Raw genomic sequence first — 24,448 nt, forward strand, 5'->3', positions numbered from 1 at the left:
TAGGGTGGGGATACTCAGGAAAGGAAACAGGGCAGCCCAGGGCCTGGGAGCACATGGTGAGGTGCAGGGAGGGAAGGAGGTCCCAGGATGCAGTGGTGGGCCATGTGGACAGGAGGGTACAGTGTGGGGAGATGGAATCCACCCTGGGCCCTGGTCAAGCTGCGAGTCCAGAGACGGGCCCAGGGACTCATGGAACCCCCTACCCAGAACTGAAACCTCTCTTCGGGGACTGCCTGAGGCCAGAACCATGAAGCAGTGCAGCCTGTGTGCTGCATTTTCGAGGAGTCTTGTCTGGTTGTCCTGTGAGTGGGCCTCTCTGACTACGGGAGCCATTCTTGGTGGTTTTGTCCTGTGGGGAGCAGGAAGCATGCACGCTGCAGACCCAGGCACACACACAGAGGTATACATGCAACATGTGTGTACACATGGGGGCCTCCCACAAGGGCACTCTCACACAGGCCCCTTGGGCCCCTCTGCGGCTGGCTGGCTGAGGAGCCTCCCTGGCACATGGGGGCCAGGACCCAGAGCAAACAGTGAAGCAGGAGGCTGTGCTGCAAACGCACCCATAGGGGCCCTGTGACCACGAACCTTCACTTGGACTGGGACATGCCCTCACAAGGCCCCATGAGGATGGCTCTTCATAGTTTTTGTTTTGGTTGGTTGCTTACAGAAAATTGTTTCTGAGACTGCTGATGAGCACCAATCTATCTGAAACAGATTTCTCTTACCTGGAAATGTACCCAAGTGTGTACCTGGCTGTGTATGCTCACACAAGGAGAGAGTGTGCACGTGTGTGCACAGGAACACAAGCTGCTGTACTGGGGAAGAAGCTGGAAAAGGAGAGAAAGGCATGGAGTTTCGATCATTCTTATACATAGGGATATGTGTGCATGTGTGTGTGTGCGTGTGCACATGTGCACACAGTGGTAGACACACATACATACTTCCATTTTTGGCACAGCCTGTATTCCATATGAGTGATTTTAAATCACTTTTTTGTCAGAGACCTGAGCCCCCTTAAACTCGTAGCTCTCAACCTTGACTGCATATTAGAATAATTTGGGGAACTTTTAGAAATCCCAGTGTCCAGGCCACACTCCACACCAATACATCAGAACTTCTGGAGATGGGACTTTGGCCCTAATACTTTATATCAATATCTAATAATCTCCTCAGATTATTCCAGTGTCCTGCCAGGGCTAAGCAGTTCTCTGCCTAGAAAGTCTTTCTCTCATTGCTCTGCACAGTAAACTTCTATTCATCCTTCAAGACCCAACTCTCAAAGCCCCTTTCTAGGAAAGCCCCTCCTGATACCTTCTCAGGGAGAGTTAGTTCTTTCTTTCCTGAGGCTCCCCACAACATCTTAGTCACCTGACTGTATCATAATTATCTGCTCTCTCTGTACAGAGCCATGAGCTCTGTGCAGACAGACATTACATGGAATCCATCTCTCTACTGCCAGCATCTAGCTTAATGTCTGATATGCAGTGATGATCAATAGATGCTTCAGAATGAAAGGGAAGCGTGTAATGAAGGCCATGACCAGGAGAGGGGAGGGGAGGGGAGGCCATGGGCTGTTTCTGGGTGGTAAGGGTGTGGGTCTGGTCTCTGGCTGCAGGATAGCTCTCCCTATCTTTGCTAACAGAAAGGGTCCTCTTTTGTGAAAAGTTGGATGTGACTGGTCCACATTCCCTGCTTCCTTAGGAAGTGCCACCAGAGTCACTCAAAGGTTTAGAGGGCCTACCGAGGGGGGCTGTGACCTGTGCCTAGAGTCCCAGGGTACCCGACCCTTCCTAACTGTCCTTCTTGGCTCCATTCCAAGCCCACTCTGGCCTATGGCCAGGGTCTCTCTGCTCTAAGGGGCACTGTCAGCACTCTGGGTCCCTGCTTCTGGCCCAGGTCCAGGACCAGCCCAGTGCCTGGGAAACCTGAGTGCATGAGGGAGAGGCACCCACAGCCGGCTCTGCCGGCAAACCTCCCAGCCCCAGCCCTGGAGCCCAAGGGGCAGACCGGGGGGAATCCAGGGACGATGTGCACCCTGCAGGAGCCAGCCTTCTTTCCTCCCCGCCTCCCCTCTGCTTGCGCAGCCCTGCCCTTGAGCACAGCCTGCCCACCCTGACAGACCTTTCCTAGTTCTGTCACCCTCCCTGGCCCCAGCGGGCCTTCCCGGTGCCCATCCCAGGCCCCCTGAGAAGCAAGCTGACAGGCCATGCAGACTCCGGGCGGGACTGGATGCTGGCTGGAGGGGTAGGGAGCACAGATCTGGGGTGAGGCTGCCCTGATCTGAGAACTGACTCTGGCCCTGACTGGCCCTGTCTCCTGGGAGCCTATTTCCTCATCTCTAAAAGGGGATTAAAATACAGTGCCTTGCCTCATAAACTCACGGGATGAAGAAGAAAAAGGTTCTCACATGTCCTGTCCAGGCCTCATGTCATAGTCCGGGCTGAGGCTGTGGGGGGCCCCCTGCCCCTCACAAGCGCAGATGCTCACACTCACATGCCACCTGCCTCCTGAAAGATTCCCAACCTCTAGGCAGAGACCCACCTCTCCCCTCCCCCACAGCACCCCCCAAGCTGAGAGGGGAAAGTCCTGGTGGTCACCCACAGAGTCCACTCAACACAAGCAAGTGTTTTCTTTACATGTTGGGGCTTTTACTTCAATTTGAAGCAGATGGTTGAGAACAGATGTGAACAGCTTTGGCCTTTTGAGCACAAGGAACGAGCAGACCTTGGCTCTGAACACACCTCCCCCCCACATACCAGCCCATTCCCCTGGTCCCTTCCTCCCCTCTGCCCCACTGCACATCAGGAACAGACCACCGGCTTCCAAGCAGGGCACCATCTTGTTTGCCCAGCCAGGAGGGCAGACCACGGGCAAGGAGTGACTTGCTGGGGAGCTGGGGAGCAAAGACCCTTAGGCAGGGCACCTTGGGGCAAGTCCCTGGGGTGGGGTGGCCTCACTGCTACTCTCGTCTTGCCACCTTCCCCTGATGTTCAGAGCCCAAGGGGCCTGGGCCCAGGGAACATTGAAAATCAGGGTCAGCGGCCTGGGTGGCCAGTGGGAAAGAGAAGGGGCCAGGATCTCAGATCCCATTCCCTGCAGGCACCCCAGCCTCCCTCAGGGACCCCAGAAGGCTCATCTTGCGCCCGCCAGCTCAGGGCCCCGGGTAGAAGAAGCATTCCAGGTCAGAGTCGAGCACTTCCAATGGTCACCAAATGTCCATCCCTTCCATGAGTTCCTAGTGGAATTGCTGATGTATCTTTGGCTTGAGATAGAACTTGGGCAACAGGAGGAGCAAAACATAGCACTATGGCGTGGCTTTTCACTGCAGGGTTTTATCATCACATTTGTTCAGTGTCTCTATGGAATCTTTGGCAATGAATTTCTGCAGCTGGACAGTGGGCCTCAGGCCCTGGGCAAGGGGAAGGCTCTGCTGTCCCCTCCCTGCCAGGCAGAGGGCAAAGTGCATAGTCACAGAGCGGTGGCTTGGGGAGGGCAGGAGGGTGGGAGGGAGGCAGACATGCCCCCGTCCCACCCTGAGAGGCAGCAGTCTGAGCATCTGGCAGCATCTTGAAGAAGATGAGGCTGGCTTTGGCAAGCTCGCCTGCTCCTCAGGCTTGACTGGGAAGGGCCGACGGCAGTGTCCTTGGTCTAGCCTGCAGTTGGTCACTCCTGAAAGAAACAACCAACCATCAGAGGCAGCTGTACTCTGACTCCTGTTTCCTGAAGGCCGACTGGTACCATGCTGGCACCCCTGGCGTCTCCTCTCCTTTGCTCTGCAGCTGCCTTAGGAGGGACTTGTGTGGCACAAGCAGGTGACTGCTTTCTTCCCCTAAACCAATCAGCTGTGACTAAGGAAGAAATGACAAACCTACCTACCTTGAGGGAGTCAGTAGGTAGTGGAGCCAGCATTTGGACCCAGGACTGGCTTCCTCCAAGCCCACTATCCCCACCCCCTCCCTCTGCATTTCAGAGCTCTTGCTGATATTGTCAGTTTGGGGGAACAGGCAGGGCTGCAGGGCAGAGGGAGCTCAAAAACCTGGTGCTGACACCACAGCCCCCAGGTCACCTCTGATGCACCTCAGAGTCAGGCCCTCTGCCCTTGCTTATTGCATCCGCAGCCCCTTCTCCCCGCACTCCGCACACAGGAGCCCTGCACCTACAGTCAGGTAGCTGACTCTAGGTGCAGCCCATCCATCCACTGACTGGGTGACCCTAATTTCAAACTTTCTTCTAAGCAGTAGAAATGAAGCCTGACCTGCAGAACTCTAACCTAGAAAACAGATGAACATGGTCTGGTCTGTTTGGAGTAGGAAGGTAGAGGGGACACAGCAGTGGGCAGGAGCAGGGTGGGGTGGACACAGAGTCCTATTACAGTCTCTCTAACACAGAGCCTGGGACATCTCTCAGAACCCAGGGTGCTAAGGACACAGTTTGAAAACCACTGGGTTAGACCATCTTTAAGTTCCTTGAAGTCCTGACCTTCAGAATCTTCACTCAGCAGCTGAATTTGGTATTGCTCGTGACAGCAGGGTATGGCTTGCTACGACGAAGGGACAGGAGATGGTTAAAGTCATGGGGCTGCTGGGACTTTAGCTTTTGGAGGAGGTCAGAGCTGGGGTGGGAGGGTGGGGGAGGGTGGTCTGCAAGGGTCCAAGTCCACCCAGAACAAGGAAAGAGTAACAGTAGTCCCCTAACCCAGCCCAACACACTTCTAATGAAGCAGTTTCAAATATGTCTTCTCTCTGATTCCTGCAAGAACCCTGAACAAACAGCTAAGGACTTATTTTTTAAGCAAAACATCTGTCAGCCACCTCCAGCATGCCAGGGAGCTTTCTCACATGCCCTTCTCAGAGGTGAGCAAGCACAGGCTCAGAGAGGAAGTGCTGTAAGTTGGCAGCACTAGGATTTGAATCCAGACCGGCAGTGTTTATTCTGCCACACAGAGGCTGCTCCTGCAGAAGCACAGGGAGCAGGGAGAGAGCCAAACCGCAAGGCTGGAGGGCCTGCTAACCACAGGCCCTGGTGAGCCTCAGAGGCCTGGGGCAGCCACACTAGGCCCACAGCCAAGGTGTGAGGCCAGGGCGAGGCTGGAAGCGGGGTGTGGGGAGGGCGAGGGAGCCGGGCCAGGAGAAGGGTGTGTCCTTCTGCTAAAAGAGGCTAAGAAGGGAGAAAGGAAAAGTGAGCAGAGGGAGCATCTTGATGTGGTGAGCCCAGGCTCACATTCCCAGAGCCCAGGGGGCATGGCTGGCCCCAGCAGGAATCTGCTTTTTGTTACTGAGTCTGAGGAGGATGATTAAGAATCCGAAAGGAAACCCAGGGGGATGGCACTGGGTCTGTGGCCCAGGCAGTGATTTACAGCCAGAGTCGTCCTGGCGCTGGCTGCCTGGGAGGGCCCTGCAGAGGACAGCTGGCCAGTGGAGCTCCTTCCTCATTCAGTCTGCCTGTGGTCTGGGGATGGAGGAAGGCTGGGTCGGATGGAGACGTCCTACTGGTTGCCTCTCTACCAGTCTCAGACCCTGCAGAAGCCACAGGTATCACCCAAGAGCAAGGGAGCTGGTTCCTCTGGCCAAGGCCTGACCTTCAATCCTGAACCCACCCTTTCCCTGGTGTATACTGGACCTGAGTTCCCACCACCCACCTCAGCCCAGGGATCCCAGCATATGCAACATCTGTCTGAGGAGGCCTTATGTCAAATGGGTGTGGTGGGAAGAATACTGGGAGGCCTTAATTGTTGGGACCCTGGGGCACTAGCTCTCCCTCTCTGTGCTTTAATTCCTGCACTTGTACAGCAAGGGGGCTGTACATGGACCAGCACTCCCCAAAGGTGTTCTGCAGAGTGCTAGCCAGATGAGGTGCACCCTATGAGTTTGGGGAACACCACAAACCTTGCCCCCATCTCAGAAAGTCACTATGCAGATCAGTATATTAAAGGCTCTGAAAAGTCCAGCAGTAAAGAAATTTGTGTGGCTTTATTTAATGCAGGTGTTTTCCTCAATTCATTTGATCATGTGATTGCAACTCCATTGTGAGGAATAGGAACTCATTCCGACCTTCTGGCAAAGCTTAGTTGAAGCTACCAAATGGCACTTTGCAATGGCCAGGGGAAGGTTTCCACAAAGGCAGAAAAGGGGTTGCAAACCTCAGTATGGACAATCTGTGGCCCTTTCTTCTAGGCACTGCCAAAAATGGAGCTTGGCCACTTCCAGGTACCTGCTTCTTTCTTGCCTACCAACCTGCTCTGTCTCTCAGCATCCCAGCCCTAACAGCAGAGGCAACTGAGGGGTCCAGCCTCCATCAGCTTTCTTCCCGTAAACCACTCAGCTGTGACTAGGGAAGAGATGACAAACCTACCGACCCAGGCAGCTCTTCAGAAGGAGCGGCATACACGTGTGATGATGTGTGTGCGTGGGCCTAACTGCAGATTTGGGGGAGAGGGCTGGCACGTCCTCACCACTGTGACAATCACAGCACAGACCTTTTCTCATGCAACCCCCAGCAACATCCTGGGTCGCCGCGTGAGAAGCACGGCTTGACAGAGCCTCTCGAATCGCTTCCTGCCCTGGCCTTCTGGGTGGTGTTCCGATGTGGGCCAAGGTCTGGGCACCACTGGCTTAGGCTGTGGCTACTGTCCTGGGAGCCCCTGCATCATGGGCCCTCAGCACTGATGATGCTCTTTAAACAGAGGCTCTGCCACTCAAGTAGACTTTGTGAATGACCATGCAAGATGGCTTCTCGGTCCCCTTCAGCTGAGTCTGAGGTGGGCGATTTGGTCAGTGCAGCCAAGGGGTTGAGTTTATCACGTTTAGAAATCCCGTTTGATCTATTTACTCAGTGTGGCCAGAATGGCAGCTCCATGAGGACCCGGCTGTGGTCTGTTTTGCTCGATGCTGCATCCCCAGAGCCTAGAACAGTCCAGACACACAATAGCATAGCAATAAATATTTGTTGAAGGAGTCAATAAATATTTCCAGTCACAGGCATTTTATTTACTGTAGCTTTCATATACCACAAGATATGTTTCCTATTTCAAATGTGACATTGAGCATTTTTGTATATGTGCCTGTAATTTAGGGGAATTTCATGGTAATTGTTGTGAACCCTGAAACAATTTTGCATCTTTTTGGCTTTTGTTCACTTCCAGCTTTTTTCTTTCTAATTACACATCTACTTACTAAGTTTGTCTTTGGCTTGAGTGGACTGCTTTCCTTCCCTGAGCACATCTTTGTACTACAGCACAACTTTACCACTTCGAAGCATTTAAAACACATTTTTTAAATTTGAGGTATTTTACCTTTTAAATTTATTTTCAGTCTCTGATATCCACTTTACCTACTTAGCCATTTTTCACTATTTTCAAATTCTACATCTTTTCTATTTTTAAGCTATTTGGCTACACCTACATGCAGAAAAAGATGTCCAATGGGATTGAAATCCTGACAGTATTTTTTTTTTATTGGTTTGTCCTGAAAAAGAACAGCCAGATTTCAAATGTTGTTTTAAAAGTAGAATCTGAAAGACAAGCCAGGAGGGCAAAGGGGAAGTAATTTTCAAGACCCACACTATTAGGCACTACTTTACCTTACTTTTAAGGAAGATATATGGGCTAGAAGGGGGAAATCATGTTTGGGTCTACATGCTGAGCACTGGGTTCACCTTGGCCCCAAAGTCAGTGGGCTGTGGGGCCCTGGGCAGGCTGGTTCATCTCTCCAAGCCTCAGTGACCTCATCTTTAAAAAGAGCACAGTAATGCTGCCCACCTTCTAGGTCGGCTGCAAAGAATCACTGAGCCAAGCCCCCAGGAGGGTGTGGCATACAGCACGAGCACTCGAAGGCACTGGCTCATGTTCCTGCAGAGCTGGATGCTCTGTTTGACTATCTGGTGTTTAAAAACATAAAATGGCATCACAGGCTGAAAAGTCTGTGGAATAAGTAGCCAGAAATGGTCACACTGCACCAATGTCCTCTTGATCAATTTGCTTTCAATGGATTCTTTTTAAAAAATAAACACGATTTAAAAATCTTCGTTAAGTCATGTCCATCATCTGATGAATGGGTAACTAAAGTGTGGTATAGCCATACAATGGAATATTATTCAGCCATAAAAAAGAATGAAGTACTGATAACATGCTAGAACATGGATAAACCTTGAAAACAGTATGCTAAGAAGCCAATCATGAAAGATTATGTATTATATGATTCCATTCACATGAAATGTACAGAACAGGGAAATCTATAGGTTAGAGGTTGCTCAGGGACAGGAGGGGACTTCAGGGTAGGAGTGATAGCCAAAGCATACAGGGTTTCTTTTTGGCCTGGTTGAAAATGTTCCAAAATTGACTGTGGTGATTCATGGTTGCACATGTGAAAACACCAAAAGCCACTGAACTTTATACTTTAAATGCATGAACTATAATATCAATGAAATAGTTAACACATTTTAAAGGACATAGGTAGTTCATGTTGATTACAGAAAAATTAGAAAATACAGAAAAATGCACAAAGAAAAAAATTTTAATCACCTCAGTTGTCCCCACCAAGAGAAAATTATAACATTGGGTGGTATTGTTCCAGATATATTTCCTAGGCTCAGACATACCTATATAGTATTTGAGGAAGTGGAATTACATTGTGCACACTGCACCATAAGCTGGTGGCTGTGTTTTCTCGAACATTTCAGCCCATATGTCTTTGCTTTTGGCAGATATGCATTCACATCTCCAAGGGACCCGCTCTGCTGAGGTTATTCTGGGCACAAGCGCAGGCATGGGCTGCTGGCCTCCAAACTTCCCAGGGAACTGGAAGCAGGTAGGGACCAGCCCACCCCCAGTGCCTCCCACCCCGCCTGGCCCTGGGCGCCAGGGGTGACAGGCAGGAAATTTATGAGCAGTTTGAGTTGGCTGCTATTTGCCGAGGGCGGAACATGGTGTGAATCAAGGATCACACTGTCTCCGGGCTGGGAGCGCCTTCAGAAGTCCCAGGCATCTAACAGTTGCAAAGTTATGGCCAGAACTCCTTGTGAGCCAGAAGAATCTGCCTGGGGACCATGAATTGGGAGAAAAACTCATTTACTCAACAGAGATGTCCCGAGTTCCTATTGGGTGCCAGTTCTGATGGGAACCGGGGCTACAGCCCCTGCCCTGGGGCAGCTTACAGTCTAACTCCAGGGAACAGCTGAAAACCACCACTGCTGGTAAATGCTGTGCACCCCACCTACCCCTGTTGCAGCCCTCAAGGCTGCTCACCAGAGGAGTGACTGGGATTGCCAGAGCTCCCAGCTGCTGTGTGCAGACAGCTGCCTGAGCCGCTAAGAGCCACCCTGCCCCATGGTGGGGAGGGGGGCATCCAACAGTCTAAACCCCTCATTTATGAGGCCCATGGATATGTTCAAATCTCAGAGTGAGTCAATGACATACAGAAGAACTCCCCTACCCGTGAGAAATCACCACCACATCGGACAATGTTGAGAATGAGAACAGGTAACCCTGGAGACCCCTCTTTTGCCAAGATTCTGGAAGTGGAGCCGGGTCCCAGGTTTGCTGGGCAAGGACTGGGTGAACGCTGCCCATGTCCCCACACACCGTCGTCCTAAAGCCTGTGTGCAGTTACGCCCGCCCACTGGAACAGTGTGCTCCAGGAAGACGGGGTTTTGTGGTTGTGTCCCTGCTGTCTCCCTCTGAGCCCGTGAGGGCCACTTCAAGTTCAGCCTGTCAGCCCCAGCCCCTACCTCCCTGCAGGCTGGGGAGAACAGGTGTCTCCTCCAAACTGCCAAAGTTCTGCATACTGACTCCTCAGACATCCTTCTGGGCCACAGTTAGTCGTTGAGACTGCCATCATCCCCTCGCTCCCCGACACACGTCCACAATGAGCTCCTGAGGGAAGGAGCCACGCTGCCCTGGCACCCTGGTCCTCCCAGGCCTTGAGACACGTGAGCAAATCCACGCTCAGAGCTACCATTCATTGGAGTGGCCTCCTGCCAGGCACCACACTGTGCTCCTTTGCATGTGTTGTTTTACACAATCCCTGGGAGGTGGCTAAGGCTGCTTCCATACTGCAGACAGGGAAGTGGAGGCCTGAACAGTCTCCTCATTTGCTGTGGGTCACACTGCTGGGATGCAGCAGAAGGAGGCAGGCCCTTTGGTCCTGGACTGTCCAGCTTCTTCACTGGCAAAGGGGACTGGCAATTCTCCAAGCCATCCAGCCAGCTGCCACCTTCCCGTGGTTCTCAGAAGAGCTCAGCCTTCATCCCTGGGAGCCCAGGGAAGGTGGCTGGCAGTGCAAAGCCCGGCACTCCTGGGGCCAGAGCCAGAGCTCCTAGGGAGCCCACTGAGCCTGCAGGGATGGCCAGGGAGATGGAGGCCCCCGCCGTGCTGACGCCTTCTTGGGCTGCAGGCCACTTTTTCTGGCTGCCAATCTCTGTCTCTCTCCCTGTGCTCTGCCTGTGTGTCTCTGTGCCAGCTCTCTCTTGGCTTCCCCTCTGTTTATCTCTCCATGTCCATCAACCTGTCTGGCTTTCCTGGCCCCCCTCCTAACCCACCCACAGAACAGGGCACTGTGAGGGTCGAGCTGGCCCAGGAAAGGCCTGAGGCCCAGCTGCTGCAGCTTCCCATCTGTTTCCCATACTGTGATGTTGTCCAGCCAATTCCACTCGGCTGCACATGGCTCTTCCAGACCCCAGGAGCTCAAGGAGCCCATGACCTTGCCCCTTACCCAGAGGAGGCACCAAGCCTGGAGGGGAACAGACAGCTGGGCAGACAGGTGGCCCAGCCAGGTGAGGGAGGGCCTGTTCCCTCAGCGCTTCCCAGAGGGCCCTGAGTCCTGACCCTTCCACAAACGCTCCCTGACACCACACACATACACACACAACCACTGTATGGGCGGATGCCTGTCGGGCCTGCCTCCATCCTGACTGGAGACTGTTCCCCATCACCCTTCCTCTCCAGTCCTTAGCGCCAAGTGACAGCAGGGGTGGTGGGGCACCAACCAGACAAGCCCCTTCACGCCGGAGTGCTGGCCAGCAGGCCTTTGCAAAGACCAGTGTGCCTCCAGGGACTCCCAGGAAGGAGTCTAGCTGTGCGTATTTCAGGACCAATGTAGGCAATAATGGGTGGTCATCAGGCCCCTGGACAGCCCAAACAATCAATTTCCACAATAACAGTGGGCAAGGGCAGTTTTAAGATGAGAAAAGCACCCCTTCTAGCTCCTCACTAAGCCCCTCATAGCTGTATTCTACAGCCACTGTGGGATCCAGGCAGGGTGGGATCAGGGCTCTTTACTCACTGCCACCCTGTCTATTAGTGACACCACAAAATGACAGCAGACACACAAGGGAGAGGCCAAGGTGGGAAGAGAAATGATTCTTGCACACACACGGACACACACACACTTCACATGCATGTGCACACACACACTGACAGGGAATATAGCACGGTGATTAGATGTGCCAGTTATGGCATCAGACAGCCTCTGTTTGAATCACAACTTCCTCATTCTACCAACTCTGTGACTTTGAGCAAGTTACTCAACCTCTCTGTGCCTCTTCATTTAAATTTCTTCACTTAATCTACTACATGAAGTTGTAAGGAGGATTAAAGGACATAACAGCCTCAAAGCCAAGCACTCAGCATTAGACAGCCGTAGGTCAGAGCACACATGTAAGCTATGTCCCCCCTTTAGACTGCCAGGGCCCCACTCAGTGCTAGGCACAGAGAAGCTGCCTATTAGATGTTCAGGACAAAACTGGAAACACCTCATCTCCCCAAGCTTCCATCCTTCCATTCGTTCAGCAAATATTTAGTGAGTGTTTAGACTAGGCCAGGCTCCTTTTGAGGTACTGGGGACCCACAGTGAGCAAAGCAGACAGAGCCCTGCTCTCCCCATGCTGACATCCTAGGAGAAGAGCCCCTGCACAGAAACCAATAGCCCCAGGGAAAGGAAACCTCATGTTTTCTGTGCCAAAACGGCTTGGCCGGCCCTTTCCCAGTAACCGATGTACTTCCCTGCATTCTCAGTCAGGCCTTACCAGATGTGCTGTAGCTTCTTTTGGACAATTCATGGTCAAGCCCAAGAATATCAGATGACAGAAGACTCCCCAGGTCCTTGGGGCTTGGGGATCCTTTACCCTGACACTGAATGGCCCCAAGCCTGTTGGCTCTCTGAGCCTCTGGAGTTGCCCCTTTTGTTTCTGTTTCTTCCCACACCATTAGGCCTCTGGCTGTGATGCTGTGTGTGGTCATTGCACCTGCTCCGCTGCTCCGGGAACCGGCTGGCTGCCTCAGCAGGTTGGTTCTGTTCAGCTGCTCTGACCTGGATGCCAGGGAGTCAATCTTGCAAGAACTGTGTGTAGACTAAGGACAGTGGGCTCTCCTAGGAACTTTGATGCATGGTCTGTGTGTTATAGCCCGGTGTGCCAAAGGGCAGGGCCTTTGTGCTGTTCTCCAAGGTGACCCAGCACCTAGAACAGGGCCTGGCACATAGTAAACACTCAGAAATATTTATTCCTAATAATGTGCAGGGCCTTCATGCTTTCTTCATCTTTTTCTGCTCACATAACTAAAGAGACTGAACAAGTGATAAGGCACTGTATGTATGATGTATGGAGGGGGCAACTGGGCCAAAGTGGATCAACTTTTGCAAATAACCATGCCAGCTGCCCACCCACACCAGGGGTGCATTGTGGTGGGGTTGGGGCTGCAGGAGAACACCGATGTCATGGAGGGGTGGGGTGATTCCCAGCAGCACCTTACTCTGCTTTCCAGGTTGTAAGTGGGCTCAGCACCAGGCTCTGCCCTGCCTGTTTTGGAGGGACCATTCCTAAGGGCTCCTGACCCCTGGGGGAGAGAAGCAAATTCTGAAATCCTTGAAGACCTCTGGGCACCTCCCCAGTGTACAGCCCCTTCCCACCATTGGGAGGCCCTCCACCTGATGCTGACAGGTGGTACCTATAGAAGCGCCAGCATACTGGGCACATGTGTGCACATGCACGTGTGCATATGCATGGCAGATAGCAGTGGGACAACCCTGTGTCCCTTGCCTGGCCATGGAATCAAGTCCTTGAGCAGCCCAGTCTTGTATCCTTTCTCTAAGTCACGGGCTGGGGAGGGGACACTCAGGGTCCCCGTGCCCACCCTTCCCCAGGAACCCCGCTGACTCTGCAGCACTTTAGTTACAAAGCCCTTCATGGCCATCGTTTCCTTGAGTCCTCCTCACCATGTGTTCCAGCCATGTGTTACGAGCTCAGAAAGGGCAAGTGCCTAAGGTTAAAATCTCATAAGCAGCTGGGCTGAGACTCAGACCTGCATTTCTGAGGCCCGGGCCCTGCACTGCCGGACACCCGCCTGCAGCTCACACCCTCACCTTGCGGAGAGCAGAGAGTGAGACCACCTGGGATCTGAAGCACTGGTTTCATGGGGCTGGGAGGCTCGTCCAGTGCCACCCAGCTGTGTGACCCTGGGTGACTTCACCTCGTTGGGTCCCAGCCTCATCTAGCTGCCATAGTTAGTATAGTACACCTCGGGGGGTTGCTGAGCGAGAGAATAACGGGTGCAAGGGGGCTCTGCAAACTGTAAAGTGCCTGGCCTGGTCACCTTGCTTCTTTTAACCTCAGTGCTGTCAGTTGGAAATGGGGTTATTGCACTCATTCTGCTGTGGTGAGGAGTGGGGGCTGCAGTGAGGAGGGGCAAGCTTGTGGAAACGGGGTTCTGGGACTGTGGTTAAGGTTATGACACTGGTTAGCCCCACTGGGAAGAAAACCACCCTGTCACAAATCAGGATCACTCCACCAGGGATGAGCCATGTGGCTGTTTACCCTGCTGCCCTTCCAGCTGAGAGGTCCTGATGCCTTTCCCTGTTTTAGAGGGAGCACTCCTTTCAGGTAAGATAAGGGATGTATGGACAGAACTAACTAAACTAGTAAGGAGAAAGACTTCTCAGCAAGGCCCCCACCCTGGATGCAGCATGAGGATGAAGTGCTCAGTGCTATGGCAGCCACTATGCAGCCATGAGATGAACACCCAAAGAAGCCTTAGAGCCTAGGAAGCAGTCGCTTTCCTTTAGTTTTTGTAGCTGTGAGAAACAGGAGCCCCTTTAGTTTAAGTTGCTGCCTGGGGCCGGGGGGGTGGGGGGTTCTGTGATGTGAAATGCAAAGCTTTCCTCACTGATTAAAGGGAACAAGAGCACAAGCTCCTCAAAAGGGGCCTGGAGGAGAGGGGCATTTCCTGGCTGTGTCCTGAAGCCCCTGGCTCACCTTCCCTGGAGTCCTTGCCTTCAGCACAGGAACATTCAGCCCCAGCTGTGTGGGTTTTAGGTGAAGGAATGGTATACCATTATTTGGAGGCCTACTATGTGCTGAGATACAAAAAATGAAAGGGCTCACAGTCTAGCTAGAGACGCAGGTACTAAACAAACACTATGTAATGTTTTGTAGAGTTATGTACCACAACTTACATCATGTAAGATCACCTAAAAAATATAAGGTAATGATATAAAGTGGGTTCTAGTATACCACATAATACAATACTTTGTACATTACTTCACAGTATATCATAAGATGCTCTTCTGAATTAGACTGTTCACTTCCCAGTGGTAAGGGCAGTGGGGCCCTAAGGAGGATACTGGGGTAAGAGGTCAGGGAGGGCTCCCAGGAGGAGCTGAGACTTCCAGAATGAACAGGAGTTAGCCAGACAGACAGGGGAGAAGGGCATTCCAGGCAGAAGGGATAGCATGAGCAAAGAGGCTGAAAATAGACCCTTTGGGTGAGGAGTTCTGCGACTAGAGTGTAAGTTGGGACACAGGGAGTGACTAGCTGAAGCCAGGTCACTTGGAGGGGAGGGTCAGATGTCACATAAGGGATATAACCTCTTCCCCTGGCCTGTGGGGAGCCCCTGAGCAGGGGAGTGAGCTGGTCAGATTGGCTTTTGGCCAAGCTGCTGGGAGGGGCTCAGGTGAGAATGGACTGAGCCAGGGAGCATCTGGCAGCCGGTCCAGGCCCCAGATGGCTGTGAATTCTGGGTGGAAAGCAGGAGGACCTTAAAGGAGGAAATGGCTTCCTACTTTGCCCTCTAGAAATATTTATATTAGGAGCTCAAGGAAAATAGGGTTTCATGTTTTCTCCTAGTGCCAGCTTTCTGGTCTGCTGGGACAGGTAGAAAAGTGCTGACCTGCTCTAAGACAGGTGGGAAACCAGGGCCTGCCAGTGTCCCTCTGTTCCAGGCCTTCTGCAGTACCTGGTACAGGGGCTCAAAGTTGGCAGTGGGAAGGGCATGCCTGGTCACTCCAGTGGGAGGGCAGCCCTGTTCTCCTGCTGCCCTTGTCCTCTGGAAGCCTCAGGGCTTAAAAGCAATTTCTGGTCACTGGGCTGATTCTGCATCAGCACCAGGGGCCTGGGGCCAGCAGCCACTCCTCCTGCTCAGGTCCTCCTCACCTTTGGCCCCACAAAGACCAGTTTCTCAGGCAGAAGACATGGGAGGGAGGGGGCAGTTCGCAAAGCAATTTCACATCCTTTGTGCCATTGGCCCCTGGGTAGATCTGGGTGGTAGGCTGGGCATCTTCCAGATAAGTCACTTGAGCACACACAGGGCAGAGCTGACATGAGCTTCAGAGGCCAGACCCAGACACCTGCCCACCAACGCCAGAGTGTGGAGGGTGCATCTAGCCCTGCACCAAGCCCTTCAGACAGTGAGATTAATGGACCTGAAGTGGCGATAAATATAAATATTTGGTCCTGCCTGCATGGCTGTCTCTCCAACTGACATGGGGAAGAGAGGAGCAGGGAAAGAAAGGGCAGGGAAGCGCAGAAGGACACACAGTTGCCCTCTGAGGCCTAGCACCCTCCACCTGTGCAAAGGCAGCCACCCACAGCAGCACTGGGTGACTGGGCTTTTTCCACTGCTAGGGCTTCTGGGTCTGATCGGACAGTAAGGGATGGGGAGGCGGCAGGCAGTGGAAAAGGGGTACAGGGAACTGAGGAAGAAAAGAGGAAACTCCCAGACTCTGGCCCCTGACCTATGGCCCCCTATCCCATTGCTACCATCTAACATGGGGTGGCAGGAGGGGGGTCTCTCTCCACCTCCATCTGGCAGCCCCAGGCCTGACTCTCAGCAACTCCCTGGGGTTCTGGGGGGTGTGAGGAAGGCAGCCAGGCCCTGGCCCTCCTCTCTTCTTTTCTCCTCCCCAGTGCTGGCCTCCCAGCTGCCAGCCCAGTCCCAACACCCCATGGCCCTGGACAGGCCGCCTGGTGACTGTTCCCAGGAGGTGCCCAGATTCCAGTCAGACATCTCCCAGAAGCTTCTGGTGGCATCTGTCAGTTCTTAAAAAAGGCTTCATGTCATCCTGCAATCAGCTGAGGGGCCCAGGCACTGGGCTGTTTATGAATGCCACTGTCCTCCTGGCACATCTCCACGACGCTCTCCGCTGAGCTGACGGGGCCTCCACCCGGGCTCCCTCTCTGGACACACTGCTGGCGTCCTCAGGCTCAGGCTGGTCACAGCCCTGTGCCACTTGTCTAAGACCCGAACATCCCTGCGCCTGGGCCCTGCCCACACGGTGTCCTCCCAGGCACCTTTTTTCTCACGGGTCCCTTCCAGCTGAGGTTTATGAAAACATTTGCTTCCAACCATCCCCAATTCTAACAGCTTTGAGAAGAAAAAAGAAAAGTTCGACAGCCTCCAGGAGAGCTAATTAGGTGGCCTTTGGCCACCTTCGAGAAGGAAGAAAAGTCACAACTGGTGTAAGAAGAGGAAGAAACAACATAAAAAGAAAACAAGGGGAAACAAAATAAAAACCAGAGATAAAAAGTCAAGAGAAAACAGCGGCGCCTGAGAAACAAGAATTCCAGCCGCCAACTTTTACGGCGTCCGGCCCTGTTATTCATAAGCGAGTTTCCTCTCCCACAAAGGACCTTTTGCACGGTTTTCCCTGCTGCCTCCAAACCAGCTGCTCGCGCTGTTGTATCCTGAGTGATGATGAGGCTCTGAAAGGGTTTTTTGGGAACAGATGGCCAGGGGAGAGCTGGGGAATGTGCCAGCAGAGGGCTGGGCGGGCTGCCAAGGCCTGCGGTGACTGAGTGCTGGGGCTTCCAGCTCGCGTGCTTTCCCTGCCCTCTGCCCTCCGTGGCGCCAGCAGGCCTTCCCAGCAAGCGCTCAGAACATCTGGAGTCTGGGGCTGCCAGGAGGGGGGGCCGCGGCGGCGGGGCGGGGGACCCTCTGTTCCAGCGGAGCTCCCATGGACTCACCAGCAGGCTGGCCTCGCAGAACAGCTAATCAAAACCACAGCACCCGAATGGGAACCAGGCGTGCTCCCAGCTGCAGCCAGAGGCCGCCAGGAGACTTAACCCGGTGTCAGGCCTCGCTGGCGGCACAGCACTGGGGGTGCTTGGGGCTGATGACACCCCACCCGCGGCCCACCCCACCCTGCACCACCCCCAGCGCCATCCCCAGTGGGCTATTGGCTCCCTGCAGCTAAATGGAGCCTCCACGTGCTGAAGCCTGGCTGCTTACATAAGAGCTGTTGCTCTGGGCACAGCACTGCTCCCGGCATTTGCTGGGGGCCTCCCGGGCACTGGCCACCCTGCTGGCCAGGGTGCGAGTGTGGGCCAGCTGGCCTCAGCAGTTGAAGAGCTCAGAGTTTGGAATCAAAGACACACAGACTCAAAACAGCTCCACCACTTATTAGCTACAGGTGCCCTTCTCTTGGCCTCAGTTTCCCCTCTGCACAGGGGGAAAGTGGTCCTAACTTGTGGGGTTATGTAATAAAGGGTAGTACACACAGTGGGCACTCACCGGGTGGGCGATATGATTGCTGGTGATAGTCTGTTTATCAGCATTATTATTGTGTACAACCAAACACGTTTCACGTGTTTTTTTGTATAAATCCATGAATTTGAGAAGCCCAGAGATTTCTGGGTTGGCTGTATGCTCAACCAGGGACCAGGAGTTTGGGCTGAAGTGCTGGAGAGGAAGCATCTCCCACTCAGAACTCTTTGTCTTCATCTGCCTTTGGTTGGCCAGTCACTGCTCACCCTGGGCATTGCTCTTTTCTGACATACTCCTGTCTGAGGGGTACAAGTGAAGTTGCTACCTTGTGGCTGTAAATTCTGGAGATTTCCTTCCTGGCACTCAATGAGAAAATGCCAGCCCTTTCTCATACAGGATCTTGTTTAATCCTTCCAGCAAGGGGGCAAGGAAGGTATGTGGGCTCTCACTTTATGGATGAGAGAATGGGGGATCACAGAGGTCAGGTAACACACCCGAAGTTGCACAGCTCAGAAGTGCCAGGGCCAAGACTCAAACCCAGGTCTCAGGCCCCAGAGATCTCCACTTCTACTTCATGACCTTGCTGAGGGTCTCTCTGTTATACTTTTATGTACCTTAAATTTAAATGACAGCATCACAGAGAACTAAAAAGAACTGCAGGGGTCTCTTGATTTAACCCCCACCCTCACAGACTCCTTTACTCGGGTGCCCTGAACAAGGGCCACTGAGACTCCGCAAGGGTTTCCAGAGGGGCACCTTGACTCAAAGGGGAGTTCCAGGGGGCACTCTGCAGGGTCTCTGTATCCCCAAGGTAGCCAGTCAGCACACTTCCCAGGTCTGTGTGACCTTCTGAGCATGAACAGTTGGTTCTTTCTTGCTATGCCCAGGGCCCCAAGCTTGCATTTCTACACAGTGCATTGGGGAGAAGGGTAGGATCTGTGAGTGCCGGTCAGGAGGGGAGCAATTTCAGAAAGGAGAAAAGAGGGGCTGAAGAGAGTGTGAAAGGAGAGGAAAGCAGCACTCCAGCTCCACCCCACTTCAGGACCACCCTGGGGACACCAGAGGGCCGCTTTCTGCCTTTCCAGGACAGCCAGCTCTAAGCTCACCTGTGAGGCGCCCTGGCCAGTGATCCCTCCAGCCCGGTCCCTGCCAGACTTGTGGACTGATGGTGTCAAATGTAAGAGGAGAAACAGCAGCTGAGAGAACACTCCGTGTTAGAACAAACAGCTGGCGACAAACGTCTATGTAATTGGAATGCCAGAAAAAATAAATTGCATCCCTTTTTATGACTAGAAGGGAATTTGACGGTGGTTTCCCACCCACCCCCTTCTTTTCCCAGCATAGATGACCTCCATGAGCTTTGAAAGCAAATGGCATTTAACTCAGTAACTTGGCCAGGAGGATTTGGAGCAGAACCTCGTCTCACCACCCCACTTCATGTAGGAGGCAGGATAGGGAGGTGGTAGGGGCCCTGGCACACCTCTCTGACCAGCTAAGTGGCTCTGGGCAAGTTCCTTAGACCTCTGAGCCTCAGTTTGCTATTTGTGCAATGGGGCCCCACCAGCACCCTGCAGGGCTGGTGGGAGGAGTCAACGAGGTGGTAGCATGGGAAGCATAATCACCATGCCTGGCACAGGACCAGGGTTCAGGAATGTCGGGTATTTTCAGTATTCTGGCGATGCATTGCACTGGGGTCCCTACAGTATCTGTGAGCGACTCTCACATCTGTGTGAAATGCCCTGATGGGCAGAGGGACAGTAAGAGTAACACAGTAAGTCACTTAGAAAAAGGGGCTGAGGTGACCTCAGCTTGGGAATTCCAACCAAAAAGGACCTTAGAAATCACTTCTGCCAGCAAGTCCCCTTATTGAAGTGGAGACCAGAGTCCCAATGGGGTGACTATGTACATGGCAGGTGGGAACAGAGCCGAGACAGTGGCCCTTGGCGGGCACTCTGGGGACACAGAAGGCCATGCACATGGAGGTGCTGAATCCAGCCAGAACAGGAGCTCTTGAGACCCAGCCTTGCATCCTCCAGGGCTCAGGAATGGTCCACAGAAAGGGCAGGTGCCACCAGGTCAGCCTGAGGCCTGGGCTCAGCCACCCAGACAGCCAAGGACCCCTGGGAACATCCTCAGCTCCCATTAATCCCCCCAACTCAGAACCAGTGTGTCACCTCAGCTTGTCCCCAGCACTGTGGCTACAGAAATTTGCACTTAAAATGTTCTTCCAAAGAGAAGTCAGGTCACCCTTGGATATGCTCTCACCAGAAAAAAGCCCCCCTTACCCAGAAAGCAGGGAAAATGCAAGAAAGAGGGAAGATGCAAGTCTGAGGGAGCTGCCCCAGCTTCAGGGCTTCCAGACTATCCACGCAGCAGGGGGCAAGCTCCCGGCCAGCCTTCCTGGGCTGGTAACAGCTACAGTCACAGCCCCAGGGTCCTTACTGCTGTCCAGGCCTCTGGTACCACCCACCCTCAACTCAGCACTTTAGGATTTGTCTTCTCTCTCCCCAACCCCATCCTGGGAACTGTGAGCAACTTGAGGGCAGGGACTTACTGGCCATTTATCACCAGGGCTTCAGCTATGCCAACCATGTTAGTAGCTGTTACTATTACTATTATTATTACTCAGTGGCATAAAATCTCTAGAGGGCGGTGCACTCAATTGTGGGTAATTGGTCCTTTCCTATTCTGCAGGTCTGGCAAGGCCCACCCAGTCCAGGTGCTGCTCTTCCTCCTCTTCCTCCTCCTCTTCTTCAGAAGCTCCCAGGAGTTGCTGCTTTAAAAACAGGAGCTGCAGAAACATGGCCCAGAGCCAGGTGCTTAACGTGCACTATCTCCAGCTGCAGCAGCCCAAGTCAGAACTGAGCTCTCCAGAGCCCTTCCACTCTTCCCGCCTGTCTCTTTGCTGGGCAGCCTCTGACACGGGACTCTCTGCACAACCTAGGCTTCCAAATGGAGCTCTGAAACCTCCAAGTCTTGTCGTGGGGCCAGAGATGGAGGACTCACTGGTTAACGGATGTAGCTCCCCACCCCCTGGCTGGGAAGGGTTGAGATAGGCAAAAGGATGCACTTGGGAGCTGGCGGCGAGCCAAGCCCACTTGGCAAGCTGAATTTAAATCCCACTCTTCACACAGGTCTGAAGGGACAAGGCAGCTTGTTAGACCTGCTGGGGGTTAAGACTGAGCACCATCTCTCAAGAAGGCATCCTGAGAAGGGATCAAACAGCCTCTCTGGGATGCATTAACCATGGGGAGCCATCCTCCAACAGGATAGCTCAAATTCCCAGGAGTCATACTGGATGGTCAGCCCCACACAGCCAGCATTCATCGAGGACTGCCTTCGAGCCAATCACTTACATCGGCACATGTTTTCTAGTTTCTTCTTTCTTCATTTTCTGTCTCCCTCATCAGGATGTAAGCCTGGCTCATGCCCATCCCCAAACCTTCAGGCTGACCTCAATGGCCACAGGGGAGGAGTACAGGTGCTTGATCTGCACCCCAAATCCATGTGCTCCATCTACAGGGACTATGGAGGGTCAAGCCCGCCCACCAGGAACACCCATTATGGTGCCATGTGTTCTGCGTAGGATTCCCGGTCTCTAACTCACTGCAGGTGCTCAATAAACACTGAATGAATTAATTAATTAATTAATCAATAAGTAAATGTATGAATAAGTGAATGAGTGTATCTCCAGGGACAGCAGCTCCCTTGGTTCTGGTTAACAAAATGGTGGTCTGCATCAGGCACTCAGGGTGGTTAACTGGAGACCATCCCTGAGAATACCTGGGAACTCATCTACCTGCATGGTGACAGAGGTGTAGGAGGGTACAAATGGTAAGAGAGGGCTGGTCCTGTGAACCCCTAACCTGCCAGGGTGGAATGCCAGGGCTGGAGAGGGCCTCAGGTGTCCAAGCAGCTCGAGGACCCTGCCTGCCTAAGTCCTCTTGGCAGTAGTGACTGTCCAGGCACAGCGCTCAGGAAATGGCAGCCCTGAGACAGTCCCCCAGCAGAAGGCGATGCATGAAGCAGGTTGCCCTGTGCCCTTCTGAGGCGAGACAAGACCTCCACTTGGACAGTCAGACAGGAAAGGGCCTTAGAAATCACTGATGATGTTGCCACCATCCCCACATATCAGCGAGAAAACTGAGGCTTTAATAGGTTAAAAAATAGATCCTAGATAACACACTGGTAAGTGGCCAAGTCAGGACTTGTAACTCAGGGCTGTTTGATGCTCTTAACCACAATCTGGCATCTCAGTCTTCCGGTCTAGAACATGGGGAGCTGGACCAAATGCTCTCTAAGGTATCTTAGATTTGAGGTGATTTGAGGGGAAGCCAAATGCTTGTCACTGCTGGGCATCTTCACCTCACCCCCTTCTTTCCTCACCTCCTAGGCCCCTCCCCAGTCCAGCACACTGTCTGCTCCGATCCAGGGACAGGGGAGGGAGGGAGGAGGCCCAATACCTTTCTGGCACTCCTGCCTTTAGTGGGTAAGGGGAGATACAGGGATGGGGAATGAGAGGCAGAGATGGAGCAAATGGTGCCTGCCCATCCACACCTCCAGGCAGCCCGTCCAAATGCCAGGGGAAGTTCACTGGAAGTTTACAAACCTCCTTTGTCACCGAGCCCTGCATGGAGCCATCAATCACACCCTTAATTTACCCGTGTCACTTTCCAGAGGAAAGCTGCCCTGAGAGCAGCCAGTGGCACTTCCTCTCTCACACTTGATGAGGATTCCATCTAATTGGTCCATGTTAAATCACTCTCAGGAATGCAATGTGCAGTTCCCACTGCAGCAGCAATGGCTGCAGTGAGCATGTTCTGTGTCCCTCCTCAGGGTGGGCAGGAGAGCCCACGGGGGCCTCCCTGGCTCGGGGCCCAGGGGCCTCTGGGAAACCTGGAGAACCCAGAGGGGAACCTGCTGGAGAAGGGGTCTGGGGGAGGAATGTCGGGGATAACAGGGAGGGGCGGGCAAGGAAAGAGTGCCGGAGGATGTCAGTCACCAGGTCCCCGTTCCCTCCCTATCCCTGGATGCCCAAGGGAGCCAGGCATCTCTCACAGCCTCCATCCGCCTACCAGACATAGCCAGTCCCACCCTGTCTTTCTCCCCTAGCCTCATGGGAACAGAGATCTGGAGAGTTGCCATAAGCCTTGCTCAGCACTGCCTGGCACTGACCCCAGATAGAAATGCTGGAAGCACAGGCCATCTGGGAACCAAAGTGGTGCCCAATACCTTCGCACATAATTCTCCAAACACATCAGGCTTTATACAAGCTGTTCCCTCACTTCAGATGCTGCTACCTGCTTCATCTGCCTGGTGACCTCCTGGCGGTCCTGCTGGTCCCAGCTCAAACACCACTTACATTAAGATACCCTTTCACACTCCCTTGGGCAGCAGAGGTTACCTGTCCCTCCTCTGCCTGGCCTTCCACCACCCCTAGCACATACCTCTGAGACCTCCTCACCAGACTGTGCCACCTTTATCTACTGGCAGGACCATCCTGTGGGCTGTGTGAGGACTGGGACCAGGTGTTTGTCATCTTTATATCCCTGCCCTGCATTTCAGGCACATGGCTGGGGCCCAGCAAATCTCCCCAGAATGAATGAAGGAATATATGAATCTCACTTGCCTTAACGCATGGCTTCAGGTAACCCACAGGCCGAGTCCTATTCCAAAAACATCCCAAAGGGCTCTCCTAGGCTGTGAGACGCTGCTTAGGGGATCTCATCCTGATACGACATCTATCAGGGAATTCAGCATAGAGCATTTAAGGCCAGTAAGAGCTTCAGAGATCAAGCACTTAATCCTCATTTAAGTGCTGAGCAAACCCAGAGGCCCTGGATGACTGTCCAAGGCATCCAGCAGCCCATTACCAGGAGAAGGGTCACCCCATAATCCCAGGAATGTGAGCAGCTCTGAGGCTGGGGCAACCCCCAGCAAACCTCCGAGATGCTAATATCGCTGGCCCCTTTGGAAGCCTGGGTGTGTGGGGTGCCCCAAGTTCCTGTTCCCCCTCGGCTGCCCTCCCGCAGAGGCGCTGCCTGAGGGGCTGGTGGGTACCTTGCGCTTCTTGGCACGGCCCTCAGCCTGCAGGGTGTGGGTGCAGCGCTGCACGCACTCGGAGAAGCTGAGGTTGCTGTGGTCAGCGCTGTAGTCAAGGTCAGCCAGCCGCGCCAGAGACAGGATGTAGTTACAGGCGATCCTCAGGATGGCCAATTTGGACAGCTTCTGCCCGTACGAGTAACACGGCACCTGGTGGGTGAGAAGGCATCAGGAGGAGCTGCCGGGGCCTCAGTGCTGAGCATGGCCCCATGGGGCCGGTCATGACAATGTCCCCACCACCTGAAAGGGGACTGCTGGGCAGTGGAGGTGGCCTATCTAGTCCCTCCACCTGAATTTAATTCTTGCTCTAAGCACCTGCTGTTTCTGCACACACAGCTCAGCTCAGTCACACTCACAAACTCTAGGAGGCATTCCCATTTTGTAGGGGAAGAAAATGAGGCTCAGCTCATGCCTGACAGTCAGTCTGAATGAATCACAATGAATCCCCACAGCGACCAAGCTCTGTCCCCCGCCCTCTCTGAGGCACGTCTCTAAGAGAACAGACTTGTTTTAGCTCTGATATTCCATTTATTCATTCCTTTCAGTGACATGTGTTTCGCTGGGCCCTTAGGGGTCTGACAATGAATATATCTTGGT

The 24,448-nt window shown here is 53.4% G+C and overlaps 1 protein-coding gene across 7 annotated transcripts in view; it reads right to left on the reverse strand.

The window, feature by feature from the left end:
• Window positions 1-2,595: 2,595 nt before the first annotated feature.
• The window catches only part of ATOH8 (atonal bHLH transcription factor 8), a 32,657-nt gene continuing 10,804 nt past the window's right edge, over window positions 2,596-24,448 (reverse strand). The window contains exons 2-5 of one of the 7 annotated variants that reach the window (XR_008995783.1): window positions 23,810-24,001; window positions 20,460-20,540; window positions 6,455-6,905; window positions 2,596-3,672 (exon numbers count right to left, since the gene is read on the reverse strand). Coding sequence is in view for 5 of the 7 variants with exons in the window: in XM_057497039.1 (XP_057353022.1) it covers window positions 8,968-9,036; window positions 20,460-20,540; window positions 23,810-24,001 (342 nt within the window). In the remaining 2 variants the exon portion in view is untranslated. The other 6 variants (XR_005033668.2, XM_036931108.2, XM_057497039.1 and 3 more) reach the window with 6 other exon arrangements.

The sequence above is a fragment of the Manis pentadactyla genome, chromosome 2 (assembly GCF_030020395.1).
Source record: "Manis pentadactyla isolate mManPen7 chromosome 2, mManPen7.hap1, whole genome shotgun sequence".
NCBI classification, from domain to species: domain Eukaryota; kingdom Metazoa; phylum Chordata; class Mammalia; order Pholidota; family Manidae; genus Manis; species Manis pentadactyla.